The sequence below is a fragment of the Poecile atricapillus genome, chromosome 29, assembly GCF_030490865.1.
Source record: "Poecile atricapillus isolate bPoeAtr1 chromosome 29, bPoeAtr1.hap1, whole genome shotgun sequence".
NCBI classification, from domain to species: domain Eukaryota; kingdom Metazoa; phylum Chordata; class Aves; order Passeriformes; family Paridae; genus Poecile; species Poecile atricapillus.
This window is the reverse complement of record NC_081277.1, coordinates 3,128,213-3,143,761: the sequence shown is the minus strand read 5'-3', so window position 1 is coordinate 3,143,761 and position 15,549 is coordinate 3,128,213. Positions and strand designations below refer to the sequence as shown.

Sequence of the window (15,549 nt, the reverse complement as noted above, 5' to 3'; positions counted from 1 at the left end):
AAATCAGCCTGAAAATAATCTTTCCAGAAAAGATGAAGCGCCTCAGAATGAGAAGTCCTGGAATAGAGTACAACTTGCATTTTTTGCTTGCTTTAAATTCATCCCTGAAGGATTACAGACATCCAAGCTGCAGAATCCGAGAAGGTGGACGCAAGCAACAGCACCCATTTATGCAGGAGATGGCAAAATGCTTTCCCCCCACATCATTCCCCCAGAATCCTGCAATCCATTTGCTTTCCTCTCTTCAACTTATTCATTTGTCGTTTAGCACCATAGAAGCACTTAAAGGGAACAGCTTGGAGAGAATCACTGCTCCTGCTCCTTCGAGCTGAAGTCCTCTTTTCCATGGAATTCACTTGAACCAAGTTGGCACTTTTTCCCCCCCACGACTAAAACGGCAAGAGGAGGGTGGAGCATGTGCATATGGTGTAGGGGGGGAAAGGCAAGCACAAGCCTCACAAAGCCTCCCATGCTTTGCTCCTCCACATGCAAAGCACTGAAAAGACAATTCATGTGCAGAGGAGGGGGATGAATAAATTTCCAAATGAAGAAATTGCAAGGAAAAGTAAGAGGGAAGAGATCCGTTCTGCACACACACTTCTAAGCCTAACCAACAGCACTTTGGGATGCGAAATGGGGAGCAAGCAGTGGAAGGAATGGGAAAGAAAACACAGCGAGACCTGTGCTGTTTAATTACGCCCTGTGCCAAATTTTACTGGCATTTGCAGATGCTCAGAGGCTGCTCCCTACAGAAGGGTGCGACTGCAATCTGGACACCGCCTGCACCTGGAACCTCTCCGTGCACGGCAGCGCTTCTGAGAAATAACCACAAGCACCGACCCCAAAGCCTCAAGGGGAAAACTCTTTACCCAGAGCGTGTAGTGACAGGACAAGGGGGAATGGGATCAAACTGAAAGAGTAGGTTGAGCTGGGATACTGGGAGGGAATTCTTCCCTGGGAGGGTGGGGAGGCCCTGGCACAGGGTGCCCAGAGGAGCTGTGGCTGCCCCTGGATCCCTGGAAGTGTCCAAGGCCAGGCTGGACGCGGCTGGGAGCAACCTGGGATAGTGGAAGGTGTCCCGGCCCATGCCAGGGGGTGGAACTGGATAGGTTTTAAGGTCCCTTCCCACCCAAAACATTCCATGATTCTACGAAAAGGCAGCAGACCCACCCTGCCTGCAAGCTCCTCAACTCCAAAACACACCACTTCCCCCTCCACCTTGCTTCTTCCATGCTTTTTTTTTTTTTTTTTTTTTCCCGAGAACGGAGAGAAGGAAGGGTGGGTGGGAGCAAAGCACGAATTCCCACAAGAGAGGATAAAAAAAACCCAAAAACCCACCCCACAACCAGCAAGGCGCAAGCGACTCGGAACAGGAGAGGCGGCCGGGAGCCAGCGGGGAGAGCCCCCCGAGCCATGCCAGGGCAGGGGGGGCAGGCTGCCCTTACCTGCCATGTTGTGCTGGCGATAGCGGCCGCGGCGGGTCGGGTGGAGCGGGCGGCGCGGGCGGGGCGGGCGGCGCGGGGCGGGCGGCGGCGGCGGGCGGCGATGGCGGCGGATGGAGGCGGCGGCGGCGCGGCCGCGGCGGGGCTGGGGCGGCCCCGCTCCGGCCCCCCCGGCGGTGAGCGTCCAAAATGGCGCCGGCAGAGCTCGGGGTGACGTCAGCGCGGGGCGGGAGCTAGCCGCCCTCAGGAGGGCGGGCGGCGCCGCCATGTCCCTGCGCAGCCCCTCATGGTGGGGCAGCCGCCCTTTAGCCCGGCATCGACCGCCCTCATGGCGGGGCTGCCACCCCTCAGCCCGGCATCGACCGCCTCCATGGCGGGGATCCGTCCCTCATGGCGGGGCTAGCGACCCTCACTCAGCTCGGCCCCTGCCCGCCCTCATGGAGGGGTTGCCGCCCCTCAGGCCAGCATGGATCGGCCGCCTCCATGACGGGGCTTCCTCCTTCGTGGCGGGGCTGCCGCCCCTCAGCTCGGCCCCTGCCCGCTGTGATGGAGGGGCTGCCGCCCCTCGGCTCGGCATCGCCCGCTCTCAGCCCCTCCGCGCTCCGGTGGCCGCCACCCGCTGCTCCCCGGGCTCCCCTGCGGGAAGCGCTCCCTTCGTTGACCCCTCTCCCCGCCGGCTCGCCCTTCATGAAATCGAATATCCTGAGCTGGAACGGAAGCACCAGGATCATCGATCCAGCTCCTGGTCCTGCACAGACACCCCAAAATCCCATCCCGGGCATCCTTGGGAGCTTTGTTCAGACGCTACTGGAGCTCTGGCAGCCTCGGGGCCGTGCCCGTCCCCTAGGGAGCCTGGGCAGTGCCAGCACTCTCTGGGGGAAAAACATTTCCCTGATAATCCCTTCATGTCTCTCAGAGCATCTCGCCCCTCACTTGTCCTTTGGTCTTGGGGTTTTTTTTTCTCCCCCCTTCCCTTTGCTCCCTTCTGCCATTTCCCCGTGCAGCGGCCACACATAACCTGTTTGCTTGCACATTTTCCACTTCCTTGGATGCTTTCTACAACGTCCAGGGCTCGGTCTCTGATTTCACTCCGTTCTCATTGCTATTCCCTGCATACACCAGCCATGCTCCTGAGCCATTTTTAGCCTCCATCCACCTTTCACACTGGCAGCCAGCAAGATCCACAAAGAAAGGCTTTCAGCCGAGCCCAGCTTGGCTCAGCTCCTGCTGGCTCGGGGAGGATGGAGGCTCCTTTTTAGCTTGCTGGGTCCCAGTTACAGTCTCAGCTGTAGTTAACTACAGGACTGGGATAATTGATTCAGTACAATCTATTTAAGATCTTGTGAAAGTCATCAGTTTCACTTCACAGATGTTTGTGCAAACATTTTCTTCTCGGGCTGGGTAGATCTTGTTAATCCAGATTTCACTTGGAGCTTCATGAGCTCATCCTGCAAACCCAGCACTGCCACAAACTTGAAATGTGACTTGGAACAAGTCTCCAAAACCATCCCATACACCGATTTTTGCATTTCTAGCTCTAAACACCTAAGAGGCTGCTTTCATAAACGAAAAGGCCACTGAACTGCTGCTCAAATCCAGCACAAAACAGAGCTGTGGGAACTGAATAACACTAATGAACACAAACAGCCAGGCTCCCACTAGAAACCCACAACTGGCCCCAATTATCGGTTCTTTTGAAATTCAGATTTATCTCTTCATCCCTGATAAAAAATTGCACAGGTAAATAAATCAATCTTGGAAGGAACAATAACATTTGAAAGAATACTCAGCATATATGGAATGCTTTAAAGAATTGCAACTCACCCAAGCTTGGAAATCTCTGGAACCAAGTGTTTTGCTTAGGTTGTTTTGAGAGCAACCCAAAAACCTGAAAACAAAAACGCTGCAAGTTTGGAAACAATCACAATGAGGACAATCTCCCTGGTCCCAAACACCACAGTCCACATTTCCCAGAGTTCAAGAGCAAATTCACACAATTCTATACATTTGTGGCCATGTTTGTTTGATACCAAATTCAGCATGAATGTTGCCATTCCTCCCTTTTCAGAATTCCTTATATACACTTTTCTCAACCTAAGCAGAAGTGTCCTGCAACTGTTTAGTAGGAAAATTTAAAAATCAAGTCAAATTCATCCATTGCCTTCTGTATAATTACTGCAGAATTTGTCCTTATAGCAGAATAAGCATTGGTTCAAGAACTTTTGTTGCTAAAAAAATTTAAATAAGGCAAAGAGACCTGCAATTAGCTCTGTAATAGAAATTAATGAAGCCTTAGTACATACCTTATAATTAAAATGAAATCCCTCTTAGAAAAGATTTAATATCATGGTGCCAGGAGGATGGATTGTAACTTCAACATTTCAGGTTTTTGTTATGAACTAACTGAGCTACAGAAAATAATGGAGCATAATAAATAAATAGCATTAAATCGCAGCCAGAGTAATTAGTGAGACATCTTGGGAACCACAACCTTTGCCTGGGTGTTCACTTGCTTGGTAGTTCAGAGTGTTCACACTATGAATGGCTGATGCAAATTATGCAGAGTGTGTTCCATAGCCCTGATTCAAAGTTTGTGAGCACATACTTGGATTTCTCTGGAGCTTGAGCATTTGTTGAGATGCTCTGGGGAGATTGTAACTGTAGGATGTTAAATTTATACACAGCCACCAACAGCACAAAGCTTTAATGAGCATTTATCTACTCCAATCATGCTTTAATGACTAATTCTTACTCTACACACAAACTCCTTCAGCTGAGACTGAAGAACACCTCTGGGAAGTGGGAGGGACTTACAGGAACAAGGACCCCACAAAACAGCATTTCTGGGTCTATTTGCTGTGATATTTGTCAGAAAACTACATAAAGAGTGGTCAGTTCACAGCAGCTTAGACCAGGCGCTGTGGAAGTTAGAACAACCTAAAAATCAAAGTGTAACGCGTGACCAGTAACCAATAAAAATATATAATAATGTCAAATGACTGATCAAACAACTGAGGCTCCAAAGAAGAGCACTATCAGCAACTCATTTGGTATCTGCTTTAGTTTTCCAGTAATTTGACCTGTTAGACAAGACTATAATGAATTACAACAATTCAGTTTAGAAATAAAGGGAGCAATTATCATCAGAATTATCACTGGAATTTAGTCATAGCTGAGCCATCTGAGGCCATGTGCAGGTTAACATCAGGGCAGTGTAATTCCCTCCTCTCTGTACTTCATTCTGCTCAGCTTCAAGCGTCTCACTGAGAGGTTTCCATTGCGTTTTTGCAGAGCATTTCAGAGAATAACAGGCTTAACTCTTAGAAAATATTTGCTAATGTTCATCCCCCCATTTTCCCACTCTTGATTTCCCATAATCAGCCATTATCAAACCAGTGCTGAGTCACATCTTGGTGCTGCTGCAGGAAAGCTGAACAAAAGGTCAGGCAGACCCTGGTTCTGCAATGAGTCTCAGGGAAAATTACCTGTGGGACAAGTCCCAACCCATCCACCCTCTTCTTACAGCAGCCTCGCTCAGGCAGCTGGGTCCCTGCTGCTGTTTGTGGTGCCAGCTGCCAGCCCAGCCCCTCTTCTGTGGCCACACAGAATTTCATTTGCTTTTCCTGCCTTTACTCGGCCTGATTTCACCTTAACCAGGTTCCAGCTGCAAACCCTCAACTGCCAGTGGCCACAATTTTTCAGCTAAAGTTGAGGTGTAAACAAAAGTTTAAGCATTTCCAGTTCTTGCCACACTGTGTTCTAAACCTGAATGCTATAAAGATATTTCTTGTGGTCTATATCACTACTGGGGCACTTCCAAAGTCACTGGGTTTTATTTTTGGGAAGGGAAATGTTAAAATTAGTTTCTTATGTGAGTGAGTATCCTCACTTATGGGGAAATAATGGAATGCTTTGGGATGAAGGGGACCTTAGTGACCATGTACTTCCATCCCTGGGCATAAAATATCATCTGATCAGTCACTGGGCAGCTTTGTTTCAGTCTGATCAATGATAAAAAGCAGAAGAAGATAATACATATCTTTTAGTCCATTTTGCAGCTGCCAGATTTTTAGAGACCCAATTCCCCAAAAGCCCAACCTAACAACCATCCAATGGTTCTAGAATGGACTGTCCCAAACAACTCCTCATTGAACAAACCTCTGCCATGGAAATTCACTAATTCTGGTAATGAGAGCTTGTGTCATCCCAAAACTGTAAAGTTCATTGGATTAAAGCCCTGCTATTACAAGAGGAACCCTTAGCATTTGTTTTTTTCCTAAATTATTAAGACTTTTATTCTTAACTTTATCTTGATACAAGCAAAGAGAAGAGCTAATTAGGCTTGGGAAAAAAAATTCATATGTTCATTACAATAGTAGTTTGCAAGACAGGTTTAAAACCAGTTTCAAATTTGATCTGTTTAGAACAGGGCTAAGATGCTGTTACTACTGAAAATACAATTTACAACACATTAATTGATTATTTAAACACCTTTTGTACAGGATTCAAGCACCTGAATTTTATTTTAAAACAAGTGCAAAAATAGAGGGAAAGATAAAGGGAAAACTAAGCTTCTGGAAAAGAAGGGAAAAGGTCTTAGAGGTAGTCAGGAAGCACCTGTATGGAGGGAAGAAAACAAACATTTTTCAGCTTGGATGACCTGTTGGTAGAGGCAGGAGTGTCCCAGTACTTTGGGATTAAATGTTAAGACAAGGGGGGTAAATTGAATATAAAAAAAATTCATTCTTCTTTCTGCATCTTTTGCTATAGAGTTTTTTTGTGGTTTTTTGTAGTTTTGTTTGGTTTTTTAAAATAAACTGTAGTTAGTTCTATGGAAAGATGAACTCAACCAAAAAATAAGAGAAGTGTTATGGGACATTAATAATCCCATTGAAACTAAGACTGGAGCCATAGGAGAAGATAAGAAGTTCACAAGGCATAGACTTGACACCCTCTAAAAAGAAGTAGCTAGAATTCAATGTTTGGTTCTAGATAACCTGGCACTTTGAGTCTTCCAACTCAGGATAATTTGGACATTCTGAATGCTACACACAGTAGGAGAACTAACAAAATGAGAACAAACAAAATGAGAACAGTCATCCCAAACTACGCACCATGAGGACAACACAAGACCCTCACAAAGAGGTTTTATTCTAACAAAAATGATTAAATACTGAATGACATTGCCAGAAAATTCCTGCAGCACATTCACTACGAGGCACTCTGAAGAGCAAATTCCCTTCCTGGGAACAGGCTAAGTAGAGCTGCTCCCTGCCTAAGGACAAGGGATGCTTTAGTCCTTTCCAGCCCCAATTTCCCCACCTAACAGAGAACCAGATTCTTGGGTTGAAACCATGTTCTTTGTACCAGAGGCAAAATCAAGTTACACCAAAAGCAATAAAATAAATAAAATAAAATAAATAAAATAAATCCATACTCAAAGAATATTTTTAAAGCTATTAAATCCTCCTCCTATTCTGTCTTCAGAAAGGGGATAATTAACATTTCTTGACTCTTGGAGTACATTTAGATCAATGAGAAGAATGTAACAGAAATACAAACAATGAGAAGAAGAAGATACCTTGTGGGTAAAGCCCACCCTATCAGACAGCATGGTGCATCCCTCAGGAACCCAGGGAGCTCCGAGGTGAGAGGAGCCTCACTCATCCTCACCACCTTTAGGAGGCACTTTGCAGGAAGGGGAGGAGCCAGGATACATAACCCCAAAGGCCTTGAGGAGTTTTCATTTGGGGTTGGGTTATTTTTGCTTTTTAAGCCTTCAAACTCTCATGGCCTATACACAGAGATGTTTTATTTTGGCTGAAGGACTGCAGGACTATTGAGGGAAAAGAAGCATTAATTTTACTTTACTAATAAACCTGCCTAGATGATCTAAAAAAGTGAAAGAAAAACCTCAGAGACTTTTGAAATATTTATGCTTAACAAAAGCAGGAAACTGAAAGGCGAGCATGTTAAAAACACTGCTGTCCATAGGATTTCCCTGTTATATTTACCAGTAGGCTTTAACTCTTCTATTTTAGATTCCTACTAAAGCAAAGTGCTTTTATGCATTAATTGAATTAACAAGCTATTATCCTTCAGTAGGAGCTCGAAGAATTACACCTGTGTAATTTCAAAAGGGAGATGTAAATACAAGTCTTAGCTCAGGCCCTGTAGTTATCTTGTGTCACTGAAGCTGTTGTTCTAAAACACACCTAAAAAGCCAACTGATCTAAAAGGAGTGGGATCAGTTCCTTGGAATCATGTTTTTGCACTTTGAAGATGCCTGCAATTTTAGTAGCACTTGGCAGTAAGAAATTAATTGGTAGCTCTGAGTGGTGTTAGCAGGGAATATCAACTTATCACATCAAGAATCCCACTTTGCCAGAAGAAATACTCCTTAAAAATCACAGATTGTGGGGAATGATAATTAAATATATATTTTGGAACAGAATATCACTTCAGGCTTTGAGCTGAGGCATTTTTGCTCTTGATCCCAGGTTCTAGACAATTTCAATCAGCTTGGTGTTACCAAATTCCCATGGCATTTAAAGGGTGTGAATGCACTGATGTCCTAAGCCCTGGAATCATAGAAAGACATAGGAAATTTTCAAGTGATGTTTTTCCAGCAACTTTTACCTCTTGATTCCAGGAAATGTGAAAATGTGACTTAAAAAAAAAAAAAAAAAAAAAAAAAAGGAAAACAAAGGTATCTCTTTAAAACTCCTTTGATAGTAACTTACTCCAAGTAGTAACACTGTCACATTAGTGTTGCTTAAGTCATGTGTGCAAAAAATGACATGTGCAGGTAACTACCATGATTAGTCATTCATTAACTTACTCCTTGGTTTAGGAGTTCATTTACCTTTTGGTTTCATTTTTCATTAACAAGAGCACCATATGTTGAGGGTATTTCTAAAGTGTTTCAAACTTAATTAAGCAAACAAGTATATAAATCAAAATTCTAGTATTTGCAGCTGAAACATTTGTTCTGAAATGTTCTTGTCTTGCTTTGCTTTGTCCCACAGTTCTTCTGGTACCAGGTTTGCAAGGACCTGAGGGTAATGCCAGGAATGAACTTAGAAGGGAAGGAAGGGAGGCTGAAATAGCAGAATTAATTGTTCCATTCACATGGCTTTTCTGCTTGGGAATAAGTTCACATTGTAAACAGGAGAGAGGTGTGGTTTGCAGATAGGACAGGAAATCCTTAGTTCTAATCCTTGCTGTGTTGTTGGTTCCCTTGGAGACCTTGAGCAAATGCATTCTGTCCCTGGATTTTTAATTGGAAATAAACTGGGGATGATAGCCCTTAAGTAGCTCAGAGGAGCAGCCTTTCACTTAAACATTCATAACGTGTTTAAAAACAGCTCCTGGAAGTCAGGCTTGAAATCAGCTCATGTCCTGCTCTGGGGGTAACTCCTCACCCTGGCACCTCTGGGCTGGGGTCACCAGAGCACAGCTGGGGCTGAGCTCCTCTCACTCGCTCGTGCCAGCACAAAGCTCCACCGGGGATAGAAGGAAATGTGACCTCCTGTTGTCTGCTGTGATTTTCTCTGCCATCCTTAGTGCACTCTGGGCCTTCAGCAATCACATCTCTTACCTTTTCCCCTGGATTGCACCGCTGTGGGTGAGGTGTGTTACGGGGAGAGCCTTTGAGGAGGGCTCTGGCTCAGACCCTCCTCACACACCTGGGCTCAGGCTGTTGGGCAGTGTGGCAGTGCCCTGGGTCCCCACACCTCTGAGGCAGCTCCTGGCAACAGTTTGGCCATGTCTGAAGGGAGAGGTCCTGGAAGCAGCAGAGGATGGTGCTGGGAATCCTGCAGGAGCACAGAGCCTGGAGGTGTGACAGCCCTGCAGGGAGTCAGGGAAGAGATTCTGATTTTTTTAGTGCAGATTCTCTGTGCTGAGGTAAATGATGGTGTAAGTGATGAATCAGACTTACAGGCTTGTCATCCTGCTTTAACTAGGGAGAACTGCAGTGACAGGGTGTGCTAACAGTAGCATGAAAAGGTTCAAGTCCAGACTCCTGGAAGGCGTCTGCACCTCAGGTTCCTCACTTTTCTTTCTCTCTCACTGCTTACAGACGCAATTCCAGAGCTACTGAGCTCCCACAGCTTGTCCAGAGGAATGATGGAAATATCTCTAGGTCTGAGTGACAATTTTCTTCCATCACATAATCAGAGGAGGAAAACTCGCTAAAGAGTTGTCTGTTACTTACCAAACCTTGTTGGCTTTTCACTTGACTGAAAACATTTTGAACTGTCAAAACTTCTGAACTGTTGCTGAAATTTAGACAACTTTCTCAGTGTTTGTTTGTGACTACTGGTATTTCAAATTGCCTTTCTTCCTTGTCCTGAAAAGCTTTATAAATGAGGCTGAATCTGAAAGACAACGCTGAGAGCCTAAAGAAACTTGGTTTTCATTTGCCTATCATTTGTCCTGAGCCTGGTATGATATCCTGAATTTAGCCATGAAGTTTTACATGTGTAGAACTCTATTCTCTTTTATTGCTGAGCTATAAGAACTGTAGAATCAAATATTCATAGAATAGTCTGGGTTGGAAGGGGCTTTAAAGATCATCCTGCACCATCCCCTGCTATGGGCAGGGAAAACTTCCACTATCCCAGGTTGCTCCAAGCCCCATCCAACCTGGCCTTGGACACTTCCAGGGGTCCAGGGGGCTGCAGGTACTCTGGGCAACCTTTGCCAGGTCCTCACCACCCTCACAGGGAAGAGTTTCTTCCCAATATCCTCTCTAACCCTTCCTCCTGTCACTGGGAAGCCATTCCCCCTCCTCCTGACACAGCAGACCTTTGTAAATAGTCTCTCTCCACCTTTTCTGTTGGCTCCTTCAGGTACTGGAAGGTGTGATTAGAACAGCCTGAAGCTTTTCCTCTCCAGGCTGGACAATTCCATGTCTCCCAACCTTCTCTCCCAGCAGAGTGCTCCAGCCCTCTGATCATCCTGGTACCTCCTCTGGACTCTCTCCAACAGCACCACATCCTCCCAGTGCTGGGAGCCCAGGGCTGGGGCAGCTCTGGGGTCTCACGAGAGCAGAGTATCCACCTGACTGTCTAAAAGTATCTTTCCATATTTGCAAGATCTGTTCTTCCCATGCTTTTCCACTCCTTATGTATTTTTCACATATTCCTCTACTTCACTTTCTCTTCTTCCTCTTCAATATCCAAACATTTGTACCTCAAAGAAGAAAAATCCAGGACAAAAGTTCCAGCAAGTCCAGACATTTTCTTTTCATTTTGACTGCACTGTGCTAGTCCCTGTGCAGGGAAGGGCCAGTCCATGCAGAGGGCCAAGTAACTCCCAAGTGGTTCCCAGAACCAGAACTCTGATCACTGAATTACGTGCTTGTGCTACAGACAATGTCATTCTCAGCTTGGCAAATGGGAAGCTAATTATAAGACACCAATGAAAGACACAGTTATTTGTAATTAAGCCTGGCAATAGATCTCAGCAGCAGTGCCACAGCCAAGTGCTGCCATGGAGGAGGAAAAGGTGTCCCTTTTTCAGGGAGAAGAAATCGTGTATCCAAGTATCCATGATCTCCAGCAGCAGATACAGCTCAGAGGAGCTGTGTAGGGAGGACCCCTGAGAAATAGGAAAAGGGCAAGTTGTTTGATGTGATTCTTAATTGACCAAACCTAGAGACTCTTTAGAAATCCTAGACAAGGCTAAGCCCTGAATTACTTTCCTTATTGACCTTCTCTGCTTTCCCTTTTTGTGCCTGTATCATCTTTGCACTTGGAAGAGAATAAATTTGCCTTTCAGGTTCCCTGTGCATATGGGTTTTGACATGATCTTTCTTCTTGTTTTGCCCATCAATAGAGAGACCTGGGTCCTTCTATCCCAGGGGAAAAAGACATTTATTTTTTAAACTGAAAGTTACTTTATAAAAGACTCCAAGAAGGATGGAGGGATAGAAACTAAAAGCTCCTTTACTGATACTTGACTATCAATTCATTCAAACTATTCTTGTGCAAGCACAAGTGTGCAGAGTGCCAGAATTAGGTATCCAGGGATCTTTGAAAAGAGCCATTCCTATAAGCCAGGTGGAATTTAGGATGTGGTCACACAAGGACACAAGATGCAGCTGATAATGTCTAACGAGCACTGCACTGAGCTGCAATAATTACAGACACAGAGCATCTGCCCAGCACGCTGCATGCAAAGAGAAATGAGTTCATCTGAGCCACTACTGCAAGGTTTAATTATTAAAAAGTGGTTCAGGTTGACTCCTTTAATTTTGCTTAACAGAAGATGGGAGTTTTTCTGGAGCTCCAAGTGTTATTCCTAGCCTTCAGCCTGACCACAGGGTAAAGCTACATTTCTGCAGTCTCATTGTTTTTATTTTATGGTTACTGGGATTAAAAGTAAACTTCTCCTACTCCATTGCTTCAGCCAACATGATGCTTACATGGTCACATTCTCTATCTCTGTAGATAAATTCCTATTTCTCTATTTCTACATAGGAACTTTTGACTCAATGATCAATTCCAATTAAGTTTTGTGGTAATGGATGTTCCAAGAATATTCAGCTGCTTACAGCTTCAAGAAAATGATATTGAATTTTTGCCTGCATAGGGAGCTTGGGCCTGGTAAACTCCAGAGAATACACACTGGAAAAGTGGTGTTAAAATGATTTATCTGTGGAAAACACCTTAATCAAAATTTGCATCCTTCTGGACAGCAGAGAATCCAACTATGAAGCATATTTGTCTTAGGGACCAGACTTGCCAAGTCCTCCTGCTTCCCAAGCTGCTCGTTTCTGCTTTCTGTGTAGAGCCCTCTCCTCTTGGTGACATTGAATCCAAGGATGAACAACCCTGATGGACAAAACCACAAGGTTAGAATAAGTCGGTTTTCACATTCCATATTTTATCACAGTTGCAAGAAGTGATAAGGAAGTGGGTGGCAAATGAGAGCTGCTCTTTGAAAGTACAGAGCTGTTCTCTAGAAAAATCTGAGCCACAGAAGAATGCACATAAATATTCAGTGACAGAAAATTACCCTCTACCCAAAAAGCAAAAGTATTTCTGGTTTGAGAGAAACTTCATCTTTCCAAAACTGGACCAAACTAGGAATATCTCTGAGAATCTGGAAGTTTCTGCAGGGACTCTGGGAAACCAAGGAGTTGATCACTTGTGCTCCAGTGGTTATACAAAAAAAGGGTGCAGGAAAAAGAATCAGTTACAGGCGAAATGTGAAAGTTTGAGGACTTGCAGTGCTTCAAATGGAACATTTGGGGCTCAGTGAAACAGGGTTTGGTTTCTCAGAGTGGGTTTGAGCAGCTCTTGTCAATACTCTGAGCACAATAATAAGTTCAATCAAACACATTGACAGCAGCTATATTGTACCCTACCTGGAGAGAAAGCTAATTAAAACATTTTATTTAAAGAAATGCCGTGATCTCCATGAAATGGTCCAAGATAAGAAGGGAAGGTACAGTGTTTTGATTTTTTCTGGCAAGGGTTTCCCATACACAAGAGGGTTAATTGAAGTTCTTGTTCTGCTCGATTCTGCCCAAGTCCTTGGTCTGTCACACTGCAAACCAGTGCCCTAATTAAATTTGTTGCTGGCCATCATCAGCAAAAGCCGAGTCTCTTTCTCTGTACTTTGCCAAGCAACAACAAAAGGGTTTTAAAAGGCCTTAGTTTTCACTACATTGTAGGGGAAAAAAGTACATTTCAAAGCCTGGGAAACTTCCCTTCCCAACATAAAAATAAAATGTAAAACTTCCAAAATCCTCTCTGCCTGCTTTACCCAACACTACAGAGACGTGCAGATTCTTCAGGGGTCCTCAGCAGAATGATGCGACAACAAATTGGTTGTTGCAATCAAAATTTTGGTTTACCTGGACCCTCGAAAAACCAGGTCATTTTGAAAGCCAAGCATCTAAACCCCTCTTCACAGCAGGTTATTTGAACACATTAACCATAACTTCAGTTTAAAGTGCACATAAAAACTTGTGTCTTCAGGAAGCAGCCACCAGTGAGGGACCATAGCCCTGACACCTCGTTTCTGCCTTCCTGCTCGAAAAGAGCCTTTTATGCCTTAAGTCACATACATATCCACTCACATTTTCCTCTCCTCTCATTTTCTGGCCGTGTTTTTGCTCCTCTCCTTGCCTCAGCTGGGACATTGCATAAGGAGGCAATTGTTTGCTTAAAGCACTGTATTTCTGTTGTTTTCTGGGGATAGCGAGGAGACAACTTACGCTCTGCCATGAAAAACCAGAGCAGCCACCACAGAGAGTGAAGCTGCAGTGTTCACTTTGCAGCAGCCTGAAATAGATCCTTCCTCTGCCTGCTGCTCCTCCTGGTTTTCCTGTGCAGTGCCAGCATCAGCAGAGCTGTTGCAAACAGCCTGGGTGTAGCATCCGACCAGTTTCATCCAGCATTGCCAAAAGTGCAGCTCCTGGAGCCTGCCCACTCCTTCCCTCCCAAGCTGGTGGGATGTTTGCCATCCTCAGGGCTTCTGCAGAGCACTCCAGAGCAGATGGGGCTGCCCTGGAATGAGCACTTTGCTTTTGCTGTCCTGGGATGGGCGGTTGGTTTAGCAGGAGAACCCTGTGAAATCTGAAATGTGTGAAATTGTGGATTCATTGCCACATTCCTCCAGAAGCGATGGGACATTCACTCGAGGGGGATGCTGGAGAAGCAACAGGGGATTGGAAAACACCATCCACAGGGCTCAGCCTGACATCCCTAACTCTGCATGAACCTGGAGAATGTTTATCCAGTGCTACTCCCTGCATTTGGAAATGTGCTTTTGGCCATGAGACAACTCAAACCAAGAGCTCCATGAGGAGCATTCCAACCCGCCTAGGACTTCTGTTGACAGCAGTAATAAACTATCAAACCTTTGTTTTCCCAGTCTCTGATGTTTCCAGGACTCCTAAAGAGGGTACAGACATGTTAAATATTGTTGCTCTCCATTTTGCTCTGATCCACATCAACAGAATAATCCAAGCGAGTGTTTTCACTTGCATCATGTGAAAAATCACTGCAGAGGTGAGTGTGAAGGTAAAAAAAAGTTTACTGGTCCTGGAAACAAACTTTATTCCCTATAAATTGGCAATTCCGATGATTCTATCATGGTTTTAAGCTGAAACTGCCCTTTTTGCTTTACAAATTGTAGCTGCATCTATTGGAGGATCTGCTTCATGTAGCACTGAAATGCAGCCACTTCTGGGGTAGGTTTTGAAATCTGTTTGGTGGAAAAGATCACAGCATGGATCAAAAAGAAACTCATCCTGTAGTTCTGCTTTACAAAAATGAAGGGTAAGTTCTTCATTAGAAGATTGACAAGGAACTTAAGGGATCTGGATTTTGTTCTCTGTTCTGTTCCATGTTTGTTGTGCCAGCTAAGCAAATAATCTCATTTCTTCCTTCCTTTTTTTCTAAAAGAAGGAACAACAATGGCTACTTTAGCCAGATCCATGCATTTGGACATCTCACTGCACCTAGCATGCAGGACTTACTGCTACATGAATGACTAGAATTGCTGTCTGAAAAGAAGGACCTGAAAGTCACTTGGATCTATGTGTAAAATAAATTCTGTGTCAGATTTTATGTGATTGCAGAAAAATTATAAAAGATCACAAGATGAAAACATCATCAGATGAAGGAGGTCAGGTTTAGATGAAATATTAAGATGCAATTATTGCTTGTGAGGGGAGTGGGGGACTGGAATGGAATTCCCAGAGAAGGGGTGGTTCCTCCCACCCTGGACATGTCCAAGGCCAGGTTGGACAGGGCTTGGATCACCCTGGGACAGTGGGAGCTGTCCCTGCCCATGGCAGAGGGTGGCACTGGGTGGGATTTAAGGTCCCTTCCAACCCAAACCATTCCAGGATTCTCTGTAAAACTGGGAAATTAAAGGTAGGGAACAATGACCCTTGGTGGAATTCAGCTAAGAACGATGAAAACAACTCCCTGAAAAAATAAACAGACATAAAAACCTCTTTAAAAATACCGAACGTGTGAAGTAAAACGAAGTCATCGTCCCTTTAAATGTATATCCAAAGCTCTTGGTTTTTTATTTCCCATCTGGGAAGGTGTGGAGTTTCCAGGGCTGTGCCAAGCACCAG

The 15,549-nt window shown here is 44.7% G+C and overlaps 1 protein-coding gene across 2 annotated transcripts in view; it reads right to left on the bottom strand.

Moving 5' to 3' along the window:
* The window catches only part of PPP2R2A (protein phosphatase 2 regulatory subunit Balpha), a 36,164-nt gene extending 33,673 nt beyond the window's left edge, over positions 1–2,491 (bottom strand). Inside the window, exon 1 of one of the 2 annotated variants that reach the window (XM_058859244.1) lies at positions 2,461–2,491. In XM_058859244.1, coding sequence (XP_058715227.1) covers positions 2,461–2,476 — 16 coding nt within the window. In that variant the 5' untranslated portion in view covers positions 2,477–2,491. Of the gene's footprint in view, positions 1–1,445; positions 1,726–2,460 lie in introns of those variants that run through there. The other variant, XM_058859242.1, reaches the window with a different exon arrangement.
* Positions 2,492–15,549: the final 13,058 nt, after the last annotated feature.